Source organism: Vulpes lagopus, chromosome 8, assembly GCF_018345385.1.
Source record: "Vulpes lagopus strain Blue_001 chromosome 8, ASM1834538v1, whole genome shotgun sequence".
In the NCBI taxonomy this organism is placed as follows: domain Eukaryota; kingdom Metazoa; phylum Chordata; class Mammalia; order Carnivora; family Canidae; genus Vulpes; species Vulpes lagopus.
In genome coordinates this window covers 120,561,969-120,586,613 of record NC_054831.1, presented here as the reverse complement: position 1 = coordinate 120,586,613, position 24,645 = coordinate 120,561,969, and the positions used below count along the sequence as shown (strand labels likewise).

At 50.2% G+C, this 24,645-nt stretch overlaps 2 protein-coding genes across 21 annotated transcripts in view; one reads left to right on the top strand and one right to left on the bottom strand.

Annotated features, from left to right (window-relative positions):
- EPB41 (erythrocyte membrane protein band 4.1) overlaps window positions 1–18,867 on the top strand; it is a 200,403-nt gene extending 181,536 nt beyond the window's left edge. For 9 of the 17 annotated variants that reach the window (XM_041765004.1, XM_041764997.1, XM_041765005.1 and 6 more), the window contains 5 exons: window positions 2,773–2,901; window positions 11,242–11,343; window positions 12,501–12,581; window positions 15,661–15,765; window positions 16,420–18,867. In XM_041765004.1, the coding sequence (XP_041620938.1) occupies window positions 2,773–2,901; window positions 11,242–11,343; window positions 12,501–12,581; window positions 15,661–15,759 (411 nt within the window). In that variant the 3' untranslated portion in view covers window positions 15,760–15,765; window positions 16,420–18,867. Of the gene's footprint in view, window positions 1–1,136; window positions 1,587–2,772; window positions 2,902–11,241; window positions 11,344–12,500; window positions 12,582–15,660; window positions 15,766–16,419 lie in introns of those variants that run through there. The other 8 variants (XM_041764995.1, XM_041764989.1, XM_041764988.1 and 5 more) reach the window with 3 other exon arrangements.
- A 562-nt stretch (window positions 18,868–19,429) lies between these two features.
- The window catches only part of TMEM200B (transmembrane protein 200B), a 39,227-nt gene continuing 34,011 nt past the window's right edge, over window positions 19,430–24,645 (bottom strand). The window contains exons 1-2 of one of the 4 annotated variants that reach the window (XM_041765011.1): window positions 23,482–24,469; window positions 19,430–21,259 (exon numbers count right to left, since the gene is read on the bottom strand). In XM_041765011.1, coding sequence (XP_041620945.1) covers window positions 20,316–21,259; window positions 23,482–24,106 — 1,569 coding nt within the window. In that variant the 5' untranslated portion in view covers window positions 24,107–24,469 and the 3' untranslated portion in view covers window positions 19,430–20,315. Of the gene's footprint in view, window positions 21,260–21,825; window positions 23,065–23,481; window positions 24,470–24,645 lie in introns of those variants that run through there. The other 3 variants (XM_041765013.1, XM_041765012.1, XM_041765014.1) reach the window with 3 other exon arrangements.

Genomic DNA, 24,645 nt, shown 5'->3' with positions numbered 1-24,645 from the left:
CACCTTAATAGGTCACTGGTTTATATTTATCACCATGTAGGTTGGTTTACAAGTTAAAGAGCAGCAGTGATTTTTAAAAAAATAGAATGCATAGAACGTGATTTGAGTACTAACGTATGTGAGCTGATCCAGGCATGTGTCACTGGTTCCAGGAACACCTTTTTAAAAGAGTCCTTTCCTAGGTGGTATGTACTATGGGAAGTTGATATTTACCAAAATTCCAGGCCTACATGGCTTTCTGGTGAGCACAGGTACATGGTTACTTTTCCTGACATTTGGCTTCAGTCAGACTGAGTTTTTCATATGGCTCATATTCTTTTTTTACTCACATGAATTCCTTCTCTTCTACCTATAGTATCTCCCCCTTTAAACTTTAAGATTACATACATCCATGGGATGTTATCTTGTCATCCACAATCTCTTGGAAGTACTGTTTTTCCTATGGTGTGAGGCATTTGGCCTAGGACGGAACTGTTTCTAGGATTACTTCTTAGGAGTCAGACATAGGTCATTCATCTATGAAGAAATCTATCTCAGCTGCTGGGTCACTTTTATTATATACCTCAGTACTTTTGATATTTAATTGCATGACAATGATTGGATTAAGTCTTTTCTGGATGTATTCAGTATTTTAATCCCTACCATCCAAAGTCAAGATTTAAGTTCTCCATTAGAAGCTAGTGTGATGATATTTATGGCTTGGAGATATGAAACGTTTTTCATCCTGATCAGGCTCCCGGTGAATATGTTTTGATTGGCTGATAAATTGCATTGTTCCCTGTGCATAATAATGAGTTAGGTATTTAGGAATGGCAAAGTAACTCTTTTAAGTATGAGGAATATGTGTTATCCAGGGAAGATCATAGTAACACAAAGTACTTGGTATTGTGTGAGGCTCATCAAAATTATTTCTCAAGTTAACAGGGTTATAGAAATATGACCAAAATGAGGTCGGAACTGCTTAAGCACTAATATAGTGAACAGCAGTTCTTCAACTACCTTAGGAGCTAAGTTTCTTGGTTTATATTAGTACTAATATTTTTGAGACCTCTTAAAAACCATTGTTGATTCTCAGAGTTTACTATATTCCCCACTTATTCCTAATCTTGCTTTTGTATGTGTTCATTCATTTGTAGAATATGAATGGCATTCTCACAGAGGAGGTGGCTGCCGTGACAAAGGGGCCATCTACCAACCCTGACTCTGAATGGGATGGTCCCAAGCATTCTGTAATATCTAGTAAGAGCCAAATAACCACCCTGTCGGAGTCTCCACAAAGCTTTGAGTTTGGCTCCCTCTCCATAAGCAGCAAGGAGACAGAAGAGAAGGAGCAGGGGGCAGCTGGCTATCTTGATATTAAGGAAATGCCAAGAGGCTCAAGTGGGGAATGTATAGGAGTGGAGGAACAGGCCAGTGCCTTAAAGTTCTCAGTATCACCAGCTTCCTCTCAGCGACAACTTGGTGAAAAAAAGGCAGAGAGTAGTGAAGAACATGTTACACCAGGAGAGCCACTTGGAAAGCAAAATGGATCATTTCTTGACTCTCATGTGGGTAACCAGTTCCCCACCCTCATTCGAAGTTTCCAGGTAGTAACCTATTCAATGATGCAGGTCTAATGATTCACTTTGGGAGAGGGCCAGAATCTGCTCTGTGGAGGAGGTGGTGGTGGTGGTGAAGGCAGTGGCCTCTCTGCTTTTTTCAGAATCAAAAGTCAAAGCCCTTGATTACTACAAATAAATTTATTCAGAGGAATTAACTCCATGGCTAGAAATGTTTTCTCCCCTGATGACTTAAAACTCTTGAGGGTAAATTCCAGCTATTTATCTCTATGAAGCTGGTTTAAGTGGGTTTCTCTTTTCCTTGCTCAAGTATGAGCTATATAAAGAAGCGAGTTTCTGAGACTCTTATGATGAACAGCCATTAGTGTTCTGAGGCCATGCCACAAAAATTCAAATACTCTTCATTAAAAGAGGGACTGATTGAAAACTGATTTCTTTTTTGAGATTTCAGACCCCAAATAATTATTTATGTATTGCCGCCACATAGTACAGCCCACCACTCCCACTGACCCCACTCATAAGGGCGTCCATGTTCACAGGCACTAATCTATGCTAAGGTGGATGGCCACTTTATCACAATCAAATGGTAGTATTAGGGTGATCTGTAGTCTTTGGCAAGGTGAACTGATGGACAAGAAGTCTTTGATACTCCACTAATGTTCATTCTTCTGAAATTCTGAGATTAATCAGCAGGTGGTGGTAGAAGTGATGATTTTCTTTCCAGTTTTCCAAATATTGTTCCTTCTCAATAAATTCAAAGTGAATGTCTGACATTGATTTGAAAGAAGTTAATAAATTCCAGGATAAAGCAATCCAATGCTATTGCTGTTTCATGTACTACCATTTGTAGTTAGTGGAGGAAATGTGACTAATTTTCTTAATTATAATGGCACAGTCACAAGGACAAACAAAAGTGACTGTTATTTGGCAAACAATTTTATATTCAAATTCTGAAGGTCAGTCTAAAGTGTTTTGTATATTACAGCTTTCCATTAAGCATATGAAAATGATTACAGTAATGCTGTTTTTTAATATCCCTCATGATTTGACACTTTGTCAAGGCTACTTTGGAATAGTGTCCAAGTCTTGGGCAGAGGTTGAGCTAGCCCTTTGCTTGACTAGAGCTATCACTTTGATCAGATCAATGTCAGAAGATTAGTTCTCCAGGGCCTTCAGGAAACTCTGGTAACATTGTTTCTTTACTGCTTCACAGCCTCCCCTGGTGAAGACTCAAACCGTCACCATCTCAGATACTGCCAACTCGGTGAAGAGTGAAATCCCAACCAAAGATGTCCCTATTGTTCACACTGAAACCAAGACCATCACTTATGAGGCTGCCCAGGTGGGACATGATATGATGTTTCAGAAGCAAAGACTGGAGTAAACACAATAAAGAACCTTCTTTCTCAATCATTTGCTACAGATAATGCCAGGCTTTTCTGGGTTAATTCCTTTTAGAAGAGATTACTGATCTTAGATATCATATACCCTAAGGATGATCTAAGGATGTCCCAAAGTACTTCATTAAAAGCAAAGTTGTCCTGCATCTGATTTCTTATATCCACCCAATTCAGTTAGGGAAGGCAGTCTAGTGTAATGGTTCAGCACATGGGCTTTGGGTCACACAAACCTGAGTTCAGATTCTGGCTCCTCCACTTAGTCCAATTACTACAAGTAACTGAACGTCTCTGAGCTTTGATTGCCTGCCACCCCCCTCCACTCCCCACCCATGATGTTATTATCTGCCTCATGATTTTATTTTTTATTTCTTAAAAGATTTTATTAGAGAGCATGAGCTGGGGGAGGGGCAGAGGGAGAGGGAGAAGCAGACTTCCCGCTGAGCAGAGAGCCTGACACCAGGCTCCATCCTAGGACCCTAGGGTCATGACCTGGGCCTGAGCCGAAGGCAGACACTTTGACTGAGCCACCCAGGCACCCATGCCTCATTATTTTATTATGAAGATTATGTAAGATATGACACTATATGGACTTGAATTAAGCATCATGTGTGAAAGTATAAATAAATAACAGCTACAATATAATTTATGGGGCACCTGGAGGACTCTGTCAGAGGAACATGCAACTCTTGATCTTGAGATTGTGAGATCAAGCCCCACATTGGGTGTAGAGATTACTTAAAAATCAAATCTTTAAAATATTATTATTATTATTTGTTACAATTAAATTTAAAATCACACAAGAGGGGTGCCTGAGTGGGTTAGTTGGTTAAGCATCCGCCTTCAGCTCAGGTCATGATCACAAGGTCCTGGGATCAAGTCCTGCATCAGGCTCTTTGTTCAGCAGGGAGTCTGCTTCTCCCTCTGCCCCTCCCTCCTGCTCATGCTCTCTCTCTCAAATAAATAAATAAAATCTTTTAAAAAAAAAATCACACAAGGGGCACCTGGCTGGCTCAGTTGGTTAAGTATCTGCCTTCGGCTTGGGTCATGATCTCAGGGTCCTGGGATTAAGCCTCCATATTGGCTCCCTGCTGCTCAATGGAGAATATGCTTCTCCCTTTGCCCCTCCCCCTGCTTATGTACACGCTCTCTCTCTCTCTCTCTGTCTCAAAATATATAAATAGATCTTTTAAAAAAATAAAAAAATAAAATCACACAAGAATTTAAGTATTTAAATTTTTGTTTAAATAAAAATTTTGTTTACTTTTAGTAAAATTTCTCCATTGTTGGTAATTTGGATGAGCTAAGAGTTGCTTTATGTTGAATTTTTTTTCCTTTTTTTATTCACAGAAGCCAAAAGGTAGAAAAAGTTTTCCTTCTATAAACTGATAAACAAATATAAACAGATATTTGTTGAGCATTTATGTATTAGGCCAAAGCAATGTACAAAGTAGACAGAGGCCCTAGTCACTGAAACTTACATTATAGTTAGGAGAAACAAATAAAACATATAAACAAGTTACAAATTTCAGACATGATAAGTGCTATAAAGAAATTAAATAGGATACAGAGTTAGAGAATATGAGATTATATGAAAGGTTGTTCCTCTGAGGCTGGCATAGTCAGGAAAATCCTCTGCGGAGGCCACATTTTGGCTGAAGCCTGCATGACAGGAACAAGGTGGCCATGTGAAGCTCTGACTGATTTCACCTAAATCTTTGCAGCTAATCCTCACACCATGAACTGGAGGAGATATCCCTTTCAAGAAACAGTGTCACTTGCCAATTAAAAGCACGTGCTTTGCAATTAGGCAGATGGAAATTGTATCCTAGCTCAACTACATGCTAGTTGGATAACTTTAAACAAATCGCTAATCTCTCCCTCCCTCTGTTTCTTTGGCTGTCAGATGGGGCTAGTCTCACCTTCCATTGCAAGATTTGGAGGAGGATTAAGTGAAATGATGTCTGGACAGTGTTTGGTGTGTTCGTGGATGCTCAGTCACTGTTAGTATGCATCCCTCGTCTTGCTTGTGTCTATAGTGTGGAATTGGGTAAATAATGAGAGGTTGTTTAAAGTGTTTTAGCAGGGGTGATAAAGCAGCATCATTGAAGCAGTGATTTTTGGAAGATGACTCCTAAGGCTGTGTGCTAAATATTTTAAAGTAGGGGGATGCCTGGAGACAGGGATATGACTAGAGCAAGTCTGGAGAGATGCTTATAAAGAACTGAAGTGTAGCTGGAGGAAATGAGAAGAAAGAGCTGTGTCAAGAGAGCCAGAAATGAATGAATAGGACTTGACAGTACAGGGGATTGAAGAAGGAAGGAATAGGAAATTACTTTAAGATTGTGCACATCATTAACCAGAGGATGTAAGAACTACTTTCATAAGGTAAAAAACTCTTTAAATTGTGACTGCCATGGAAACAACCTAACTAGCCTCAGTAAGGAACAGGTTAAAGAAATTATAGTATATCCAATTAATATAATTCTGTGCAGCTATTTAAAAACACTTCTGAGGCAGCCTGGGTGGCTCAGCAGTTGAGCGCTGTCTTCGGCCCACGGCGTGATCCTGGAGACCCGGGATCGAGTCCCACATTGGCTCCCTGCATGGAGCCTGCTTCTCCCTCTGCCTGTGTCTCTGCCTCTCTCTATGTGTCTCCCATGAATAAATAAATAATCTTTAAAAAATAAATAAATAGGGCAGCCTGGGTGGCTCAGCGGTTTAGGGCTGCCTTCAGCCCAGAGCATGATCCTGGAGACCCAGGATCGAGTCCCACATTGGGCTCCCTGCATGGAACCTGCTTCTGCCTCTGCCTGTGTCTCTGCCTCTGTGTGTGTGTGTGTGTGTGTGTGTGTGTGTGTGTATGTGTGTGTGTGTGTCTCATGAATAAATAAATAAAATAATTTTAAAATAAATAAAAACATTTCTGATAGGAATAACCTATGTGATAAATTAATAGATAAAAAAAGCATGGTGGGTGGCACCTGTGTGGCACAGTAGGTTAAGCATCCAACTGTTGGTTTCAGCTCAGGTCGTGATCTCAGGGTGTGAGATTGAGCCCCGTGTCAGGCTCTGTACTCAGTGGGGAGTCTGCTTGAGATTTTTTCCCTCTCCCTCTACCCCTTCCCCACCTACCCTCTTTAAAATAGTAAATCTTTAAAAAAAAATCCATGGTGGAATATGGTATAAATCATATGCTCTTCATAGGAGGGAAAGAAGAGGGTTGTATATGAATATATTATACCTGAATGGGTACTCAAAAAATCCCAAAACAAAACAAAAAGCAGGGGTGGCCTCTAATGAAGGGGACTGGGACTACAGGACTGTGGTTAGGAGTGGGAGACTGACATTTCACCGTATTCCGTTTTGAAGCGAATTTTGTAGTATATGCATGAAAATTGTTAGGTCCAGCCTGCCCACAAAAGCCCACGTGGTTTGAGTGTAGTCCCTATAAGAACAGGAAAAGGAGGCAGCTATTTTAAAATATACTCATGTGTAAGTGAAGTGTAGAGCCAGCATGATGTGCTAGATAAAGCATGTGGGCTTTGGAGTTAGACTTGAATCTTAATTCCAACACTTGCTAGTTTTGTGACCCTTGGCAAATTACTTATACTTTTAAAGCCTTAGCTTTCTCTTCTAAAAAATGCCTTTATAAGTTTATTCAGATCAAGGTAATGGTAGCTATATTATATTGTTACATATCTATCTTTATTTCATTTTAACCAGGCTTAAGATAGTCATTCAAAATACAAATACTTATTCATGCTAAACAGTGGAGTATAGTGGGGAAAGTACTGACTTTGGAATCAAATTTCTTAGGTTCACACCTGCTACATCACTTACGTACGTGGTCAAGTTACTCAATCACTGTGTGCCTCATTTTCCTCATTTGTAAAATGGGGCTAGTAATAGTTCCACCTCATAGGGTTATTGCAAGGAATAAATTAATGTGCATTTCAAATTAAGTTGTTACTACCATGGAAACAACCTAAATGTCCATCAATAGGAAACAGGTTAAATAAATTGTGGTACATCCAATTAAGGTAATTCTATATGGCTATTAAAAGCCTCTGAAGGGAATAATGTACATGATAAACGGGCAAATGAAAAAGCATAGTGCAAAGAAAAAAAAAGCATAGTGTAATATGGTGTAACTAATATGCAGAAAATGTGCCTGGCAAATAATAAACACCAGGTAATTATTTGCTATTGTTGTTATTTATGTACTATATTTCTGCTTTAGTTTTTATTATCTTGGCAAACAAGTTAGCCCAGGATTTAATTGAAAAAAAAAAAACAAACTTTTAATTATTCTACAATTCCCACACTTGGGGAACATGGTGAGAAGAGAGCCAGAACAGGATTTTACTGCTTATGTATATGTGCATGTACAGCCCTGGGCTGAAGGTGCATGCTTGAGGCAAAGCCTGTCTGTATACAGGGATGGGCACAGATTTTAAGTATTCAATTTGATTGATTTTGACAAATGTATATACTTGTGTAATCAAGACACATTTGAGATACAGAACGTTTCCATTGCTCCTGAAACTTTCTTCATAGACTAGTTGCTCCTAGCCCCTCTAGGCAGCCATTGCTTTGATTTCTGTAACCGTAGCTTAGTTTTGCCTCTTCTTGGACCCCATATAAAGAGAAGTGCACAGTAGTACACTTTTGTGTCTGAACATGTTGTTTTAGGTTCATCAAAGTTGTAAAAATCTGTAGTTTCCTGTTTTTTATTGTTGAGTAGTATCCTATGAATGTACCACAATTTGTTTATCCTTTCCTTTGTTGATGGACATTTAAGTTGATTCCAGTTTGGAGCAAATGTGAATAAAGCTGCTGTGAACAGTCATGTGCAAGTCATTGTGTAGACATATGTTTTCACTTATCTTGGGTAAACACCTAAGAGTGGAATTGCTGGATCATAGGATAAATGGATGTTTAACTTTATAAACAACTGTCAAAGCCACAGCACCATTTTGAGGAAACATTGGTTACAAGGTCAGTGAAAAGAGTCCACATGTGGGAAGAGTATAAGTCAGAAATGATAACAATGTCTCCTCCATCTTTTGCTTCTTCAGAGACAGAAAGCAGGGAATAAGGGAGTCGGTGGGAGGTAGGAAAATATGATAGTGTCACTGATTTATTAGAGTGGAGCTTTTTTTTTTAAGATTTTATTTATTTATTTGTTTGTTTGTTTGTTTTTAAGATTTTATTTTTTTATTCATGAGAGACACAAAGAGAGAGAGGCAGAGACACAGGCAGAGGGAGAAGCAGGCTCTATGCAAGGAGCCCAATGTGGGGCTCGATCTTGAGTCTCCAGGATCAGGCCCTGGGCTGAAGGCGGCGCTAAACAGCTGAGCCACTGGGGCTGCCCTTATTTATTTATTCATGAGAGACAGAGAGAGAAGCAGGCTCCATGTAGGAAGCCCAGTGTGGGACTTGAACACGGGAATCCGGGATCATACCCCCAGCCAAAGGCAGGCACTCAAACACTGAGCCACTCAGGGCTTCCTGAGGTAGAGCTCTTCAAAAAGGTTTAGCCCTCCTGGCATGCAAATTTTTATTCTTATGATAATGTAGAAAGTAATTTTACTTCTACAATCTCTTTAGATCTTCACAACAATGCCATGGTGGGGCTGTATTAACAGTATTGCCTGTTACAAATGAGAAAACTAAAGCTCAGAGAAGTCAGGATGATTTGCCCAAGATCCCATTGCTAGTTATGTCTGAGCTGGGACCCAGACCTCAGTCTTCAGACAAGAAGTTTCTTGTCCTAAGTTCTAGTCCAAACACTGATTAGCCATAGAACCTTGACAAATTGTTTAACTTCTCTGGACCAACGGAACTGCCAGGATAATAATAGTACCCACTTGAGATATTAAGAGGTGGAATTGAGGTAACAGTTGCATCCTGTGCTTGGCACATAGTAGGAGTACATTAAACATTCATCAAGTTTGAATCTAAGGTAGATAAGTGGGTCTGGGCTGAAGTGTTAGTGAACTAGCCAATAATCTAGCTAGCATGATGATGGCATGTATGTAAGATTTAGGTATTACAGTCATGTCCCCTCTCTTCGTTTGGTCTAGATTCTTACCTGGAAGGGAACTCAGCCAGAGACTCTTCTTCCTAATTCTCTTCTCCTCCTCCTATCTTCCACCCCCCCATATCAATGTTTTGCCTCAGTGAATGTGGTCCTGCTCAGAAACAGGTTGGAGGCCTCTGCTTATAATACAAATGACATATAAAGAGGGTGGGAAAGGATAGTAATGTAACACCTTTTTTACTGCAGAGTTCCTTTTTTTTTTTTTTTTTTTTTAGATTTTATTTATCAATGAGAAACACAGAAAGAGAGGGAGAGGGAGAGATACAGAGACACAGGCAGAGGGAGAAGCATGCTCCTTGCAGGGAGCCTAATATGGGACTCGATCCCGGGACTCCAGGATCACGCCCTCGGCTGAAGGTGGCACTAAACTGCTGAGCCACCCAGGCTGCCCACTGCAGAGTTCTTTTTGTTTTTTTTTTTAAATTTTATTTATTTATGATAGTCACACACAGAGAGAGAGAGAGGCAGAGACACAGGCAGAGGGAGAAGCAGGCTCCATGCACCGGGAGCCCGATGTGGGATTCGATCCTGGGTCTCCAGGATCGCGCCCTGGGCCAAAGACAGGCGCTAAACCACTGCGCCACCCAGGGATCCCTCTTTTTGAAAATAATTGCAATTCCCTAAATTTCCTCTGAGCCTGTGTATAATACCAGGACCAACTGGTCATTATTTTTAGGACAACATGGGCTCTGGGCAGCCCCTAGCACCCAGCCTACTCATCTTGTCTGTTTCCATCCCGGTCAGAGGACTGTTGGCAGCTCTGAGTCCTGCTACCAGCCATCTGGGTGCTGATAGCCATCTCTCTTCATTTTTGCTAGTGTCATTTCTCAGTCTGATCATAATACATTTGTTTTGGTCATAATATGGTGAGCTTTAGAGAAACAAGAAGTAGCCGCAGCCCTCATTCTCTGTATGGATTAGTTGCACAGCCCAGCATTCTAAATACTTTTAAGCCCTTTCTAATAAGGATGGTCCATTTCAAAAATAGGGGTTTTTTTTCTGTCAGAAATGTCATTGAGATTTCCTATAGGTTTCCTCCCATGGTGTCCTTTTTTTTTTTTTTAAGATTTTTTATTTATAGGGACGCCTTGGTGACTCAGTTGAACATCTGCCTTTGGCTCAGGGTGTGATCCTAGAATCCTGGGATCGAGTCCCACATCAGGCTCTCTGCAGGGAGCTTGCTTCTCCTCCCTCTGCTTATGTCTCTACCTCTCTCTCCGTGTGTCTCTTGTGAATAAATAAATAAGATCTTTAAAAAATAAGAAAAACTTAAAATTTGTAATTAAAAAAAAGGTTTTTTATTCATTTATTTGAGAGCATGCACGCACACACACAAGAGAGCACAAGCAGGGGGAGTGGTGGAGGGAGAGGGAGAAGTAGACACCCTGCTGAGCAGGGAGTCCAACACAGGGGCTGGATCCCAGGACTCAGAGACCAAAGATAGACGCTTAACCAGCTGAGCCACCCAGATGTCCCTCTCCCATGGTATCATAAAGGGACATTTCCTACATCGTTTGCTCCAGGCTCCCATCTCAGTCTTCCAAGAAGACAGCCTGACATTCTCTAGCTCCTTAAACCCTGGCAGGGACCTTTCCTGGTCCTTTCTGGAAAGTTCTGCCCCATGATTCAGGACCTACCCCTGGCTTAGCACACAAGAGTTTATACTTTTCCTGCCTTGGGTGGTGTGTTAAAGAGCTTCAGGTTTGTAGAGAGGACAACTTCCACTTACAAGTTTTGAGTCCTTGAGCAAAAAATCATCTACCTTCTCTGGACCTGAGTTGTCTTACCTAGGAGTGCTAATCAGCCTCTGTCCTTAGTATTTATTTCATAGGACTTGTGTGGACATCCAAAAAGACAATGTTTTGGAAGCCATTTGTGAACTCTGGCACGTTGCATACACATGTGCAGTCACTGTCACTCTTACTGAGCCTGTGGCTGTAATCTTGCCTTTTTTCTGATCCATTCCTTTCACTGACCCAGCACCGAGTAAACTGACCCATCTAGCATTCTTAGAAGGAACCTTGTCACCAGGGGATTGTTTTCTTTATGAAGTCATTACCGTAAGGGAATCAGGTTTTTGCTTGAGAACATACAGCTGAAGGACAAAGCTGCCTCCTGCCACATTTGCCCACAAAGCTTTCCTGAGAGGTATAATGATGAGTTGTGTTTTTTTCTGCAGACCGACGACAGCAATGGGGACTTAGACCCGGGAGTCTTGCTGACAGCTCAGACTATCACATCTGAGACCACAAGCAGTACAACCACAACTCAGATTACTAAGGTAACAGGCCAGTTAGAACTTCCTTCTGGAATCCAGTGGCATGCATGCTAAGCTTGCTGCCTCTCTGCAAGAAGGACCCTGGTCTAGAAGCAAGGGTTTCCAGGTCCATCCCTTCTGAGCCCAATGATTCCAAGGTCACAGGTGCAAAGGCCCTGCTGCTTCCCCAGCAGTAAAACCAAGGAGACCCTGAGGGCACCCTTGCCTACCTAGTTAGTAGGCTCCTAAAGTCACCTGTGGTTATCTTTACACATCTGCTCATCTCTCCAGTCATCTGGCTATGGAGGTAAGTTTAAAAAGTCTATTTAAGGACAGGTGTCATTGGCATTATTATGCAGCCGTATTTTCCAAGTTAAAATTCAACACTCAGGATCCAACAAAGAGTTTCTCTATCATGTCCAGTGCCCAGGCCATGAGAACTATAGTTTGCATGCTGAAATATTGGAATTATTAGAACATTTTTTATGGGGGCAAGCAGGAAAAATTATCTAAAATTGAAACTACTCCCTGAAAATCAGACACACAAGTCCATGTTTGCTGCAGCACTAAAGGAAAATATATTTTCTTGTCCATAAGAAATCTAGATTTCTAACGAAACTCTGTTATCAATGCACAGAGGACTGGAAGCTAGTTATTTAATGTGTCTAGACTTTGGTTTTCCTCATCTGTCAAATTAGGGAAACCTACCCACCCTGAGAAGATTATTTGAGGATCCTTTGATACCAGTGATACAAAAATGCTTGAAAATAAAGAGCCTAATTTCAAGCTGCATGACATTTTTGTTCATAGTCTTCTGAGTTTTCCTCTTGAAAATAATCAAAACGTACAGGAAAAGAGCAAAAAGAAACACCTGTCGGTTTTGTTTACTCACTGAATTTCTGTGATTTTTGGGAGGAAGAAAAAGGGAAAAAAATAAGTAAAGACTTGTGACTTTCCATTTTGCTTATTAAAGATTTTAGCAATCCAAGGGAATAGAGGTGTGCTCGTTTTAGCAGGTGCAGCTAAGAGTTTGAACAAGTGGATAAGAAAGCTAATCTAAAACGGTACCCAGCAGCAGATTAAAATTTGGAGTAGAGTTTTCAGAATAATCTCTTACTGTTTCTCCCTCCCCTCCCCTTCTTTCCTTTCTTTCTTATGTAACGATCTTTCTTTGGTTTCAGACTGTAAAAGGTGGGATTTCAGAGACCCGGATTGAGAAGAGAATTGTGATCACAGGAGATGCCGATATTGACCATGATCAGGTGGGGATGCTGAAGAGATTCTGGCCATGGAAGAGGTCCCAGGGTGGGAAGATGGATGGAGACAGGAGTTAGCTTTCAGAATATGCCTCTGCCAGCTTCATCCCCAGGAACTCTCTGGGCTATTCTAGTGCTTAAATGAGAAGGGTGAAGGGAATCAGACCACAGAGGTCTGTGGGAGGAGGGCTGCAGGTGGGGGAGCATGAAGTGTAATAGAACACAGGCCTTAGACTCAAAAGCTTGGGTTCAAATCCTAGGTCTCCCCATATTCTAGCTCTTAACTTCCTAGGCCTCAGTTTCCCCATCTTTAAGATGGACGTTATGGCACCTTCCCCTCAAGGCTGTTGTGAGAATTGTGGGATGTTGGACTGTGGGGTGAGATACATGGTGGGCTCTGGGTGGGTGGAGCTGTTGCTATTCGGGGATTTCGTGTACTGAACCTGTGCTGAGAGAGAGGAAGGTAACAAGACAAAAGGAAGAGGTAATCCCTGCCCTCAGAGGGTGGAAGTGGCGGAGGAGATGAGGGAAAGCAGAGCCATGAAAGCTTCGACTTCAAGTCTGTCCTAGATCTGTCACTAACTTACTGTGTGACCTTGGACAAACCACACTACCTCTGATTCCTTTTTGTCTCCTAAAAAGAGAGCAGGTTGATCTAGATAATTTCTAGGCCCTTCTGAGCACTAAAATTCTATGTTTCTGTATTAATTAGGTGCTAATTGTGTGCTGCAAGCAATTAGCAAATAATAAGGTCAGGATTAATGCTTCCCATTCTCTGCTGGGTGAGGTTAGAACAGTAAAGCTGCAGAGAAGAGGGGGAGGAAGGGACTGCATGCAAATGCTTCTGGAATCACTGACAGCAGTGTTAGAGCAGTAATTCCATGGCCTTTATGCTGATGTGCCTAAAAAAAAAAAAAAAAAGAAAGAAAGAAAACCTGAGCTGCACTGCTGGCAGTTCCCTTGGTAGCAGGGTTGAGACTCCCAGCTGAGAATGCCAGGCTCGGGGTCCCAGCAACAAGGCTGCAAAGCCCAAGTAAGAGGCCTTGCAGCCTCTTGCCCCAGCTCAGGAGATCCTGCTATGCTACCAGCTTCTGCACCCACCCACGTGGTCTGATTGATTGAGCCCCTGCCATGTGCTCAGTCAGTGCCAGAGAGCAAGAGCAGTGGGACCGGAAGGTGTTTGGGTTTGGAGTGAGACAACCTTGGGTTCACTCTTGATTCTGCAACGTACTGGTTGTGTGCCCTTGAGCAAGTTATTTTACTTCTCTAAGCTGTAGTTTTACCACCTGTAAAATTAAGATAATCATAGATTTCTTTCTGGGTTGTTGTGATACACACACTTGATAGCTCAGATAGATACCAAGTCCCTCAGTTCTCCTGGGTACGAGGGATACGTGGTAAGGCTAAGACATGGTGTACTCTGGGTAGGTGAGGAGGCACTTAAAGCAAGAAGTAGTAGGTGCAGGCTTTCATGGAGAGATAGCTGTAGGCCAGGGTAAGCATAGAGGGGGGCTTGGGCTGAGCTTTGACACATGAGCAGGTGGGTTGGGCAAAAAGGATCAAGGAAAATGACCAGGGGCCTATAAAACATTCCAAAAATGGCTTTCATGGAGTCAACTGGAAACTTCCCTTCGTCCCTTGTACGTCCTAGAGATAGTTCTTTTTTTTTTTTTTTTTTAAGATTTTATTTATTTATTCACAAGAGACAGAGAGAGAGAAAGATATGCAGGCTCCACGCAGGGAGCGCAACATGGGACTCGATCCCGGGTTTCCAGGATCATGCCCTGGGCTGAAGGCAGGCACTAAACAGCTGAGCCATCCAGGGATCCCCTCCTAGAGATAGTTCTTAAGAGCCAGTGTCCACAGTCAGGTGGTCAGATCTAGCTAGAGTCCTCTTTGATGGAAGGCATGTCTCTTGAGAATCCCCACGTCATCATTCCCCGAAGCTCTTCCACCTTGGGTGCTGTGAGCTTGAGGCTCAGAGACTTGCTGTCCAGCGAGAGAGTAGGGCTGTCATTGCTCTGACTTTCCCTCTGCTTCATTCAGCTTTTCTAAAATGATCAAAACTCCTCCAGATGCCAAAACAGGGTCTCTCAAAACTCAAGGACAGTGTAGTAAAGAAGAAAGCCTTATAGATTTAAGTTAAAATCCCTGCTGCATCACTTACTAGCCGTGAAACATTAACTACTTTATTTACCCACTGAACCTCAGTTTCCTTGTCTACAAAATGGAAACAGTGAGAGGCACCTGGCTGGTCAGTGGGTGGAGCCTGCAGCTCTTGCTCTTGGAGTCATGAGTTTGAGCCCTATGTTGGGTGTAGAGCTTACTTTTTTTTTTAATTTTTAATTTTTATTTTTATTTATTTATGATAGTCACAGAGAGAGAGAGAGAGAGAGAGAGGCAGAGACACAGGTAGAGGGAGAAGCAGGCTCCATGCACCGGGAGCCCGATGTGGGATTCGATCCTGGGTCTCCAGGATCGCACCCTGGGCCAAAGGCAGGCGCCAAACCGCTGCGCCACCCAGGGTTCCCTAGAGCTTACTTTTTAAAAACAAGTGGAAACAATGTTACTGCTCTAATTCATTGAGTTCTGAAGATTAAGTGTAATAATGATGATGATGGTGGTGGTGGTGGTGATGATGTGCTTAGGCCAGTGCATGGCGTGTAATAAGCTGTCCCATCTTACTTCCCTCTTTGTTAGCCAGAGATCTTTTCTTTTTATAGCATGCTTCTTTATTTCTCTCTTCCCTTCTGAACTTCTCGGTTACCCTACACTGAACAGAGATTTTGCTTTGTCCTTCTGACTCACTTCTTGAGTGAATCCTCCCAGACCTGCCCAGCAGGTACAGCTGTCACCCCTGAAGTCCCTCTTGCCTTGCCTGTTTCTATGCTTCCAGTCTAGGACCCTCCCTCTGCAGGATGGGGGGTATGGGGGAGAAGGCTGTCAGCAACTTGCCCCACCTCAATGCTCCTTGGTGCTGCAGATGGAAAGATTCAGTTTGCCAGCAAAATGGTGTCCTGAGACCCCTACCTTCCTTCACCAGTCAGGCTTTCTGCCTGATGGGCATGGTTTCTGTCTCTCTCAGGTCCTTGTACAGGCCATCAAGGAGGCAAAGGAGCAGCACCCAGACATGTCAGTGACCAAGGTGGTCGTCCATCAGGAGACTGAAATCTCTGAGGAATGAGCTCAGGTATGAGCTGTTCTTGGTGGGGTGGACGGTATTCACTGTGCCCGCCTCAGAGAACTCTGAACAGGGACATTACCCAGAGGCATCCACACTGGTGAGGGAGACAGAAGTTACCAAGCATTTGGCTCCCACAAAAGCAACAAGGTCTCCTTATATCATCCTGCCCTTAGCAGTGTCGGCAGTGGTGGTCCAGAGGACGTCCCCAGGCATGGCTGGAAACCTCCCCACTTCCTGAATCTTCCTGTTCCCTGCCTGCTTCTTCACCTAGCCTTCCCTTCTCTCTGTACTCTACCTGTCATGGGTATCTTTGAGTCTAACCATGGGAGTGCCAGAGGAGGAGAACAAAACCAAGACAAGCTGGTCCTGGCTGTCCATAAATGAGGGCTTGGGGATCAGGGGAGAGATGACTGACGCTCGGAGCCCAGACTAGAGAATTGGAAACAGCATAGCTGCTTTTGGGGAGCCAGAGATCCAGATAAAGTTATGCCTAAAAGTAGTCTACAAACGACTTCAAGAAGCCATAAATCACCAGGGAGGACTGGGCTCTGTAAAGCTGCTCCGACCCTGCTTGGCACTTGGGACCCCCAGAGCTTGGCACTGGGACTGAGTGGCTGTCTTCCTTTGCAGGATTTAAAAAATTTGCTTTCTTTCCTCTAGGAACTGTCCTACCCCAAATCCCTGCCTGTCTCCCATCCGAGAGAAAAACCAGCAAAATGATAAAGAAGCTTACCTGCAATAGTCAGACATCAGGCTTTCAAAATTACTCTAAACCACCAGAAAATTAATTTCATTTTCTATTTGGAGTTTATACCAAGAGAGTCTTCTAGACATCACTGATTCTTTTAATACCTTTTTCTATATTGTGATACCAGAAATTGTTCAACTTTTCACTCGATGGACTGTTTTTAAAGAGCTTTTTGGTTTGTTTTTTTATGGGGTGGTTTGTAACCCTTTCAACCTAGCTTCTCCCCATTTATTTCCAACCCAGATACTGACAGGTCTACAGAATTCTTGGGGAAATCCTCCAAAGACTCTGTCAGCTGTGTTGGGGGCCAAAGCCAGCTTAGTGGGGCTTCCTGCTCCTCCTCTAGTTTTATACCCTTTCGATGTCAGCAGAAACTTCATTAACCAGCCCTTTTTCAGAGCCAATGATGGGACTTTACCATGTGAGGCAGGGCAGCTGTCCTGATCCACAGACCCCAGGAACACATCCCTGTCCTTTTGTTGAGGGTGATTTTGATGAGGCAGAGATCTCTGCTAAGAATATAGTATTGTTTTTCCTTCTTTCCTCCTATTCTTTCTTTTTTGGAGCTTCTTTAGATCAAAGACGTAAGAAGTTGTTTCAGATATATCTGATACTGTGAATGTTTAAACATATCTGTGGCCTTCGCCTTCCTGCCCTCCCTCCCCTTTTACCTCATCAGAAGCAGTGGCTCTGCTAAGTGCTCCCCCTACCTCCCATCTCAGGAGACCAAAATTCACAGAAAAATAGGCACTTTTGGCCAAAAGCTCTAATGGCACATTTTTAGTGGTGATTTGGGCAAGGAAAATTGATAAGGTTTAAAAAAAAAAAAAAAAGCTTTCTAGTTCTGGGAATGTGCACTTCACACAGGGGAATGGTGGGGTTTACCTCAGACAGATCCTGCTAAGAAGTATTTCCAGGTGACCAACCCTGGGCCTTTCTCTTTAATCCTGGGATGATAGGAAGTGTGACTCAGAGAGGAGGTGGTGTTCCTTGACCTTTCTTCTCCTGCCTGGTACCTGCCTGCAGACACCCTTCTGGAGTGAGGGAACTGACCTTTACGGGCCATCCGTCCCACAAAACCCCACAAGACCGGGGACACACACACCAGCTCTGCTCATTCCCACTCGCCATCTGAGGCCTGTCAGGTTTCGTGGGCTTGATTTTTGTGGTGGGTTGTGGGTTTATTTTACTTCTAATTTTTTTGTGGTTGTTCTTTGGTTGGTTTTAAAAATGTGCTGACTGATGGGCCCAATTCCACCGTTCCTGGTAGATCTGGGGGCATTTTTACTCAACAGTGCTTCTGTAATCTTCCAGCTGGCTTCCCACAAACATATCTGCCTGGAAGTTCTTAAGAGTCTTACAGTGGGACAGAAGTGAACTTCATGAGAGAGACAGCGGAGCACAGTCTCTGGGAGTTCAAGTGCAGTGAGCAAGGGAGAGAAGTCTGAAACCTCTGCTCCCCACGATGGGAGCCAGCTGCGTGTGGCCAAAGCCTCTACTGGCTGAGCCTCGCTTTAGACAAACTCAGTTGGTTCGAACAGACTTCGGATGTGTGCATTTTTCGTTTAGTACTTACGTGAGACTATTGCTAAGAGGCAGCTCTCTCTGGAGAGTGACAGGAAGACCTCGGGCAGAAGGACTGTCTCAGCGTGTGGGCACAGAGTCTGAAATGATGGTGCTTGCTTGTTGGTGTCTACGCCTGGGCCCTGTGGCCCGGAGCGGTGGGGAGGTTAGGAACCCAGCTCCCATCAAACAGCACAGTAACGTGAGCTCGCTTCGCAGTGGCCAGCTGTCCTGCCGAGAGCTCCCAGCTCCCAAGGCTGACAGCTGGAGTGAAGAGGGTGCGGCTAAGGAAGAGGGCACAGCGTAGCATCAGAAACCTGGCCACACTGGTGCCGCAGCTTTCACAGCGCAGGCCCGTTAACGGGGGCCGACACGTCCCCTCGGCTCTGTCACCAGCTCACAGAGCTTCTCTCTGCTTCCTTGACTGTAAATTGGACCAGAAGATCTCAAATGCCCTTCCAGCACTGAGAAGCCATGATTTGGACGAGCTAGGGAGAGGGTGTCCTTCCAAGCCTCTTTCCTATCCTCCTCCTCTGGTAACAGATCTGGGGGTTTGACAATTGTTTGGATTTTTTTCTTCCTGCAGTTGTGTGTGTGTGTTTGTGTGTGTGGGTGTGTGTGTGTGAAGAAAAACAGATTCTGTCCAGGTGGAAATGGTAAAGAGGGGAGGAGAGAGCTTCATTTCCAGGGTCAGAGACTTGGCAGCAGTTTTCCCGAAGTGACTCAGACACACCACAGTAACATCTTTCACTGCAATTTTATTTTTATTTCACTTGAGAAGTAAAGACTTCCTCCAAGCCACATGAGGTCCCTGCCACCCACCCACCCACCTACCCACCCACATAGCGGGACCTAAATTTCTGAGCTTAGGGCCCAGAGAACCTGGCTGCAGGGACCTTTTGGGGGCCTCTTCACCCTCCTGCCCAGCCCCCCACCCTTGCATGTCCTGCAGGGCAGCCGAGGTGGAGGGGACAGGCGGAGGGGACGGCCGTCTGCCCTGGGAAAGGAACCAGAGCTCCCGCCTGACTGCCACCAAGGAATGCTCATGGGAAATATCTGCCCAGGATCTCAGCCCCAGGCTGGTTGTTTTTACAAATCTCTCTCAAATGTATTATTTTGATGACAAAAATGAAGGAGCTTTGTAAATTTTTTTTAAAATTATGAATCATATCAAGTAGTTGTTTACATTTCTTGACAAAATAGGAATTATGCCAGCAGAATCAAATTGACAAAATCCTTAGATTAAAAAGGCAATAATTAGGTCTGCTGTTTTGGCCTTTTGTAGTAAGAGACGTGGTGTAGTGTTTAGATACGTGTTTGGTCTTGCTTCTTGTATTGCATTTTTCAATAAACTTAAAAAAAAAAAAAGACAGTCTGTGAGAATTGATCAACTTTGAAAGTTCTCTTCTCCTACCAGCAACCTGGGAAAAACGAAACATGGGGAAGGGAGACCCCTATTCAAGCCCTTTTCTAAAGTAAGCTACCCACATTGGCCAAAATGCAGCTTCAACGCTGTGTAAAAGGAGAACTGGCAAATGCTTCTTGCCAGCCGGGGGGGGGGGGGGGGGGGGGATTTTGCAGCACAGGCTGTGACAAAGGAGAGAAGGGGGTTCCTCGGACCTGTTCAGGGAGGGGCCCGACCCTCAGTAGGAAGGCTTTGGCAGTAGTGTAGCCCTAGTGGGGTGGACCCTGCAGGGCTGAGGGGAGAGAAGGGCTGAGGTGGTGGGAGGCAAAGCCTCAGTCCCTGTCCCAGATGGCAGTGGAGGGTCTCAATTCAGCCCCGTTGCCCATCTTCCCCAACCCCACAACCGGTGCCACCGTGGAGGGAGCCCGGCCCAGCCTGTGACATCCCAGCCAACCTACCTTCCAAGTCTTAGGGGTCGTTGCCCACCACTTCGGGTTTGCTGAGACGCCAGCTGCATCTCCCAGCGACCCTGACCTGGACCTCCAGCCCCCTCAGGTACCTGTCCAAGGCTAAGGTCACTTTTGGAGGCTTAACGAGCTCCTGAGGCCGAGTCATGCTGGTCTCCAGGCTCCGCATTAAAACACACTCTCTCCAGCTTTTTGAACCCTTGTGCAGTTGGCATTTCTCTGCCGACATGCAAGTCAGGAAGCCTTAGCAGCTGCTGCGGCCAGAGCATCCATCTCGCCTGGGACGTGGCTGATGCATCTACTGGGCTTGGGACTTCCGGTCCTGTTAGCACGGTCCATGCCGCAGCCTCCTAGCAGGCTGTCCCCCTGCTCTTCAAACCCGGGCTCCCAAGTCCCCTCCTCCTCCCAACTTGGCATAGCCCCCCAGACTGAGGCGGTCCAGCCGTGGCCAGCTCCGGTGAGCACAGTCCCGAGCTGCTGGGGCCCCAAGCAGGAGCTCCCCAAGGCCCAGATCCAGGGACTTGGAATGTTCAATGCAGGAACCAGAGGGCTGCACGGTGATGATCACATGGCCAGTCTGGGTGCGTGGACCCCAGGGTGGGGGCAGCCCCGGGCCCTTCAGCGGGTAACTGTTGAGCAGGGCAGGTAACCCCAAGCGAGGATTAGCAGGCTCTGAACGCAGGCTCCGCACTGATGGGACAGGTGACGCGCCCCGACGCGGCGACAGGTCCCAACTTTCCGGCTCCGTGCAGCCGATGGCTCGGGGAGTCCTGGGTCCGGGGCTGGGGAGCAGGGCGCAGTCCCAGCCGGGGCCGTCAGGGGGCCGGAGCGCCTGGGCCCGCAGCACCCCCTGGCGCAGCCGTCGCGTCTCCAGGTCGCGGTTCTCGTAGAGCAGCGTGTTGGCGCAGATGAAAACGAACAGGCCGACGCCCATGACCACGGGTCCAAGGAGCCGCAGCCGCTCGTGCGGGCCGTGGGCCCGGCCGGCGCCGCGACCCTCGCGTCGCAGCTCGCTCGGGGGGGGCGCGCTGGCATTGGCGGCGCGCGGCCCCGGGGCCCCGGCGCGGTGCGGCCAGTAGCCGGCCACGGCGATGCCCATGCCCACCAGCACCACGAGCGCCCCCAGCGCCGCGAACGCCCCCGACGGCGAGCGCAGCCGCAGCCGCGCCCGCACCCGCAGAGGCTCGGGCGGGGCGCGCGGGCGCCGGCGGCGGCCCAGGCGGCGGCCCAGGCGAGAGACGCGGCCCTCGGGGCTCCTCCGCACCTCCCCGCGGTCTCCGGGGCTCCCGGCCGTCATCTCGCCGTCGTCTGGGCGCTCTGCGGAGAGAGGGGAGGCGGGGACTGAACCGACGGGCCTGGGGTCGCAGCGCCAGCTCGGGGGCCCGGTCCGCGCGCGAGGCGAGACCGGGCTGCCTCGCCCGGGCCGCTTGGAGATCCCTGGCGGCCACCCCCGGACTTCCCCGGGGCCGCGAGGCGGGGAGCCGCCCCCGCTCGGGTTTTCCGCAGCGCAGCTCGGAGCCAGGGACGCGCGGCTGAAGCCGGAGTTGGCGGGGCCCGCGGGCGGCGAGGAGGGAGGGGGGCGCGGGCTGCCGCTACCTGGCGCATCCTCGGCTGCGGGGCTGCGGGGCTGCGGGGCTGCGGGGCTGCGGGGCTGCGGGCTCCGGCGCCGGCTCCCTCTTCGCCAGCCCCGCGGCCCGGGGCCTCGGGAGTGTGCGGGCCCCGCGGCGGCGTCTCCAGGGTAAGTCCCGCCCGGGATCGCCCTCACCCCCGCACGTGGCCGCACCGTAGTAAGGGGGGGAGGGAGGGGGGGAGGGGGCGCTCGGCCCGCCCGGGCCGCCGGGGTCGCCCGCGGGCCCCACCTCCCCCTACCGCGCGCTACATACCGCAGCGTGGGAGGGAGGGGGTGTCACCGGCTCCAGCCTCTTCCTGCCCGCCCCCTCCTTTCAGACCTCCTCAGCCTGCACAGAAGCTGCAGCAGGAGAGACTTGAGCTAGACTCCGGGAAGGCCGTTCCGACCCAGACCCGCGGCCGACTTCGCCCAGGATTGCTTTCCACTCCGCGCAGAAGAGGCCTCCCCTCCTCCAGCGGCCGGTCGCGGCCCGGACGGGGCGCGGGAGCGGGGGGGCTGCAGGTGCTGGGCGCGGGGCCCCGCCGGGAGGGCTTCCCCGCTCCCCGACTCCCGTCGGCCCGGGCAAGGCTGTTCCCAGGTTGCAGCGTTTCCAATTCGAGCTCCTCGGGATGAATCATCCCCCTTTCCCGCCGCCTGTCCTCCTTTCCGGCCTCCTCCACCCGAGGCCTCGGTGGCCCGCGTCCCGGACGGAGCAGCACCGCCCCAGCACCTCGGGCCGCCCCATCTGGCCGCCGGGTTCAGCCCTTCCCGGCCTGTGGCCCGAGGACTGAGGGCGGGCCGGGTGCCGGGGAAGGAGCAGGGCGCCGGGTGCCGTGTGGCCCCCACCAAGGGGGGCGTGGGGGGGCGTGGGGGGCCGCCCAGGCGCCCTGGGTCGCAGGGGACGAGGGCGGGGCCTCGCTGTCCGCGGGTGCGTCCGGGCTCTAAGCCGCTCCGGCTCCGGCGCTGGCACCGTAGGAGGCTCCAGGCAGGAGGCCTCGCCGCCCCGCTCCGTCCCCACCCGCACCCCGAAGCTCAGGCACGACACCCCATCCCCGCCGCCGAGCGGGGTGCGGAAGGCCGGGGCCCAGCACGGAGCCGCAGCCGGCCGCGTCCAAAGCCCGATTCTCGCGGCTGGAGGCGGCGGCCCAGAGCGGCCGGGGGCCCGCCGGGGTCCCCCGAGGAGGGGGCGCCCCGGGACCCGACGCCGGACCTCGGGACCCCCGCCGACGCCGTGCGCCTCCCCGCACAGCCCGGGGCGCCCCGGGAGGCGGCGACGGCCGTTCCCGGTCGTCTCGGAGTGTGGAGCCGACTCCGGGGGGCTCCCCGCGGGGACAGAGGCGGGGGCGGGCGGGGAGACCCCGACGCTGCGGCGGGCGCGGAGTCCTGGCTGGGGGCCCCGGGGAGGACCCCGGAGAGGACCCCGGAGAGGACCCCGGAGAGGACCCCGGGGAGGACGGGGACCCCGGAGAGGACCCCGGAGAGGACCCCGGGGAGGACCCCGGAGAGGACCCCGGGGAGGACGGGGACCCCGGAGAGGACCCCGGGGAGGACCCCGGGGAGGACCCCGGAGAGGACCCCGGGGAGGCTGGGGACCCCGGGGAGGCTGAGGACCCCGGGGAGGACCCCGGAGAGGACCCCGGGGAGGACCCCGGGGAGGCTGGGGACCCCGGGGAGGACCCCGAGGAGGACGGGGACCCCGGGGAAGCTGGGGACCCCGCCGACGGCCCCCGGGAGGCCCTGGTCTCGGGCCGGGAAGTTGCCGCGGGCCGCGTCCCTCGCGCTCCGGGTCCCGCCTCCGCCCGCGTCCACACTCGGCGGGGGTGGGGGGAGGGAGGACCGGGCTCCCGCCCCAGGGCCTTCCCGGACGGACGCGCCGAACAAAAAGTTGAGGAAAGTGGAGCGCGAGCCCCGGGGCCCTAGTCCTGCTCACCTGGCGCCGCCGCGCCCCGGCGGGTCCGGGTCCGAGTCCGCGCCGCGGCTCCCGGCTCTGCCGCCGGCTCCACCGAGGCCCGGCCCCGCCCCCTCCTGGCCCCGCCCCCTCCTGGCCCCGCCCCCCCTGGCCCCGCCCCCGGCGCCCCGCGGACCTGCGGGCGGCCACCCCGCGGGGCCCCGCCGCTGGAGGCGGGCAGCCGCCCAGGTCGCAGGGTCGCAGGTGAGCGCCGTGTGCGCGCCCGTGGCTCGGAGCGTCGCTCGCAGAGGCCCGGGACGGCCGCGCCTTCCCACGTGGGGAAACTGAGCCCGGGAGCCGAGAGCCCCGCCCGGCTCCGCAGCGAGCGCGCGGCCCGAGGACTTTCGAAGCCCGCGCGCCCTCCGCGCCCTCCGCGCCCTCCGCGCCCTCCCGCGCCCTCCGCGCCCCCCCCGCGCCCTCCCGCGCCTCCCCCCGCGCCCTCCCGCGCCCTCCCCCGCCCGCGCCCCTCATGCCAGCGCCGGGAGCGGGCTCGCGGGGGCGCCGTCCGGGGAGCTCCCCGGAGGAGGCGGCCCGGTTCCCGCCCCGCCCCCCGCCAGCCTGCCCCCTCCGTGGTCCTCACCGCCTTCCCCGGGAAAGTGGGCTTCATGGGGTCCGCCCCGCAAGGTGCGGAGAGGCGAGAATCCAGCGTTGCGGGCGGGCCCCCGGGGACCCCGCGAGCGCCGTGACGGGAGCCCGGGGCGGGGGCGGGGGCGGGGCCGGGCCGGGCCGCCGAGTGCGTGGCCGAGAGTCACGGGCAACCCCCCGGGAAGACGCGCCCCGCCTGGAGCGAGGAGGCTCCGGGGGCGCCCCCCGCCGCGGGCCTGTCGGGGCCGCCCAGCTCCGAGCCCCGCCCGCCCCCGCGGCAGGAATGCGGAGCGGAGCGAGGGGGTCGGCTGGCGGCCCAGTTTCCATGATGCGGGGGGCGGGCTCGGGGAGGGGGGAGGGGCGGCCGGGCGGCCCGCCGGGCCCCGAGCCCGCCCCCGCCCCCGCCCCCGCCGGGCCCCGAGCCCGCCCCCGCCCCCGCCCCCGCCGGGCCCCGAGCCCGCCCCCGCCCCCGCCCCCGCCGGGCCCCGAGCCCGCCCCCGCCCCGCCCCCGCCCCCCGCCCCCGCCCCGCAGCCCGGCCGGGCCCCTCGGGAGGAATTTCC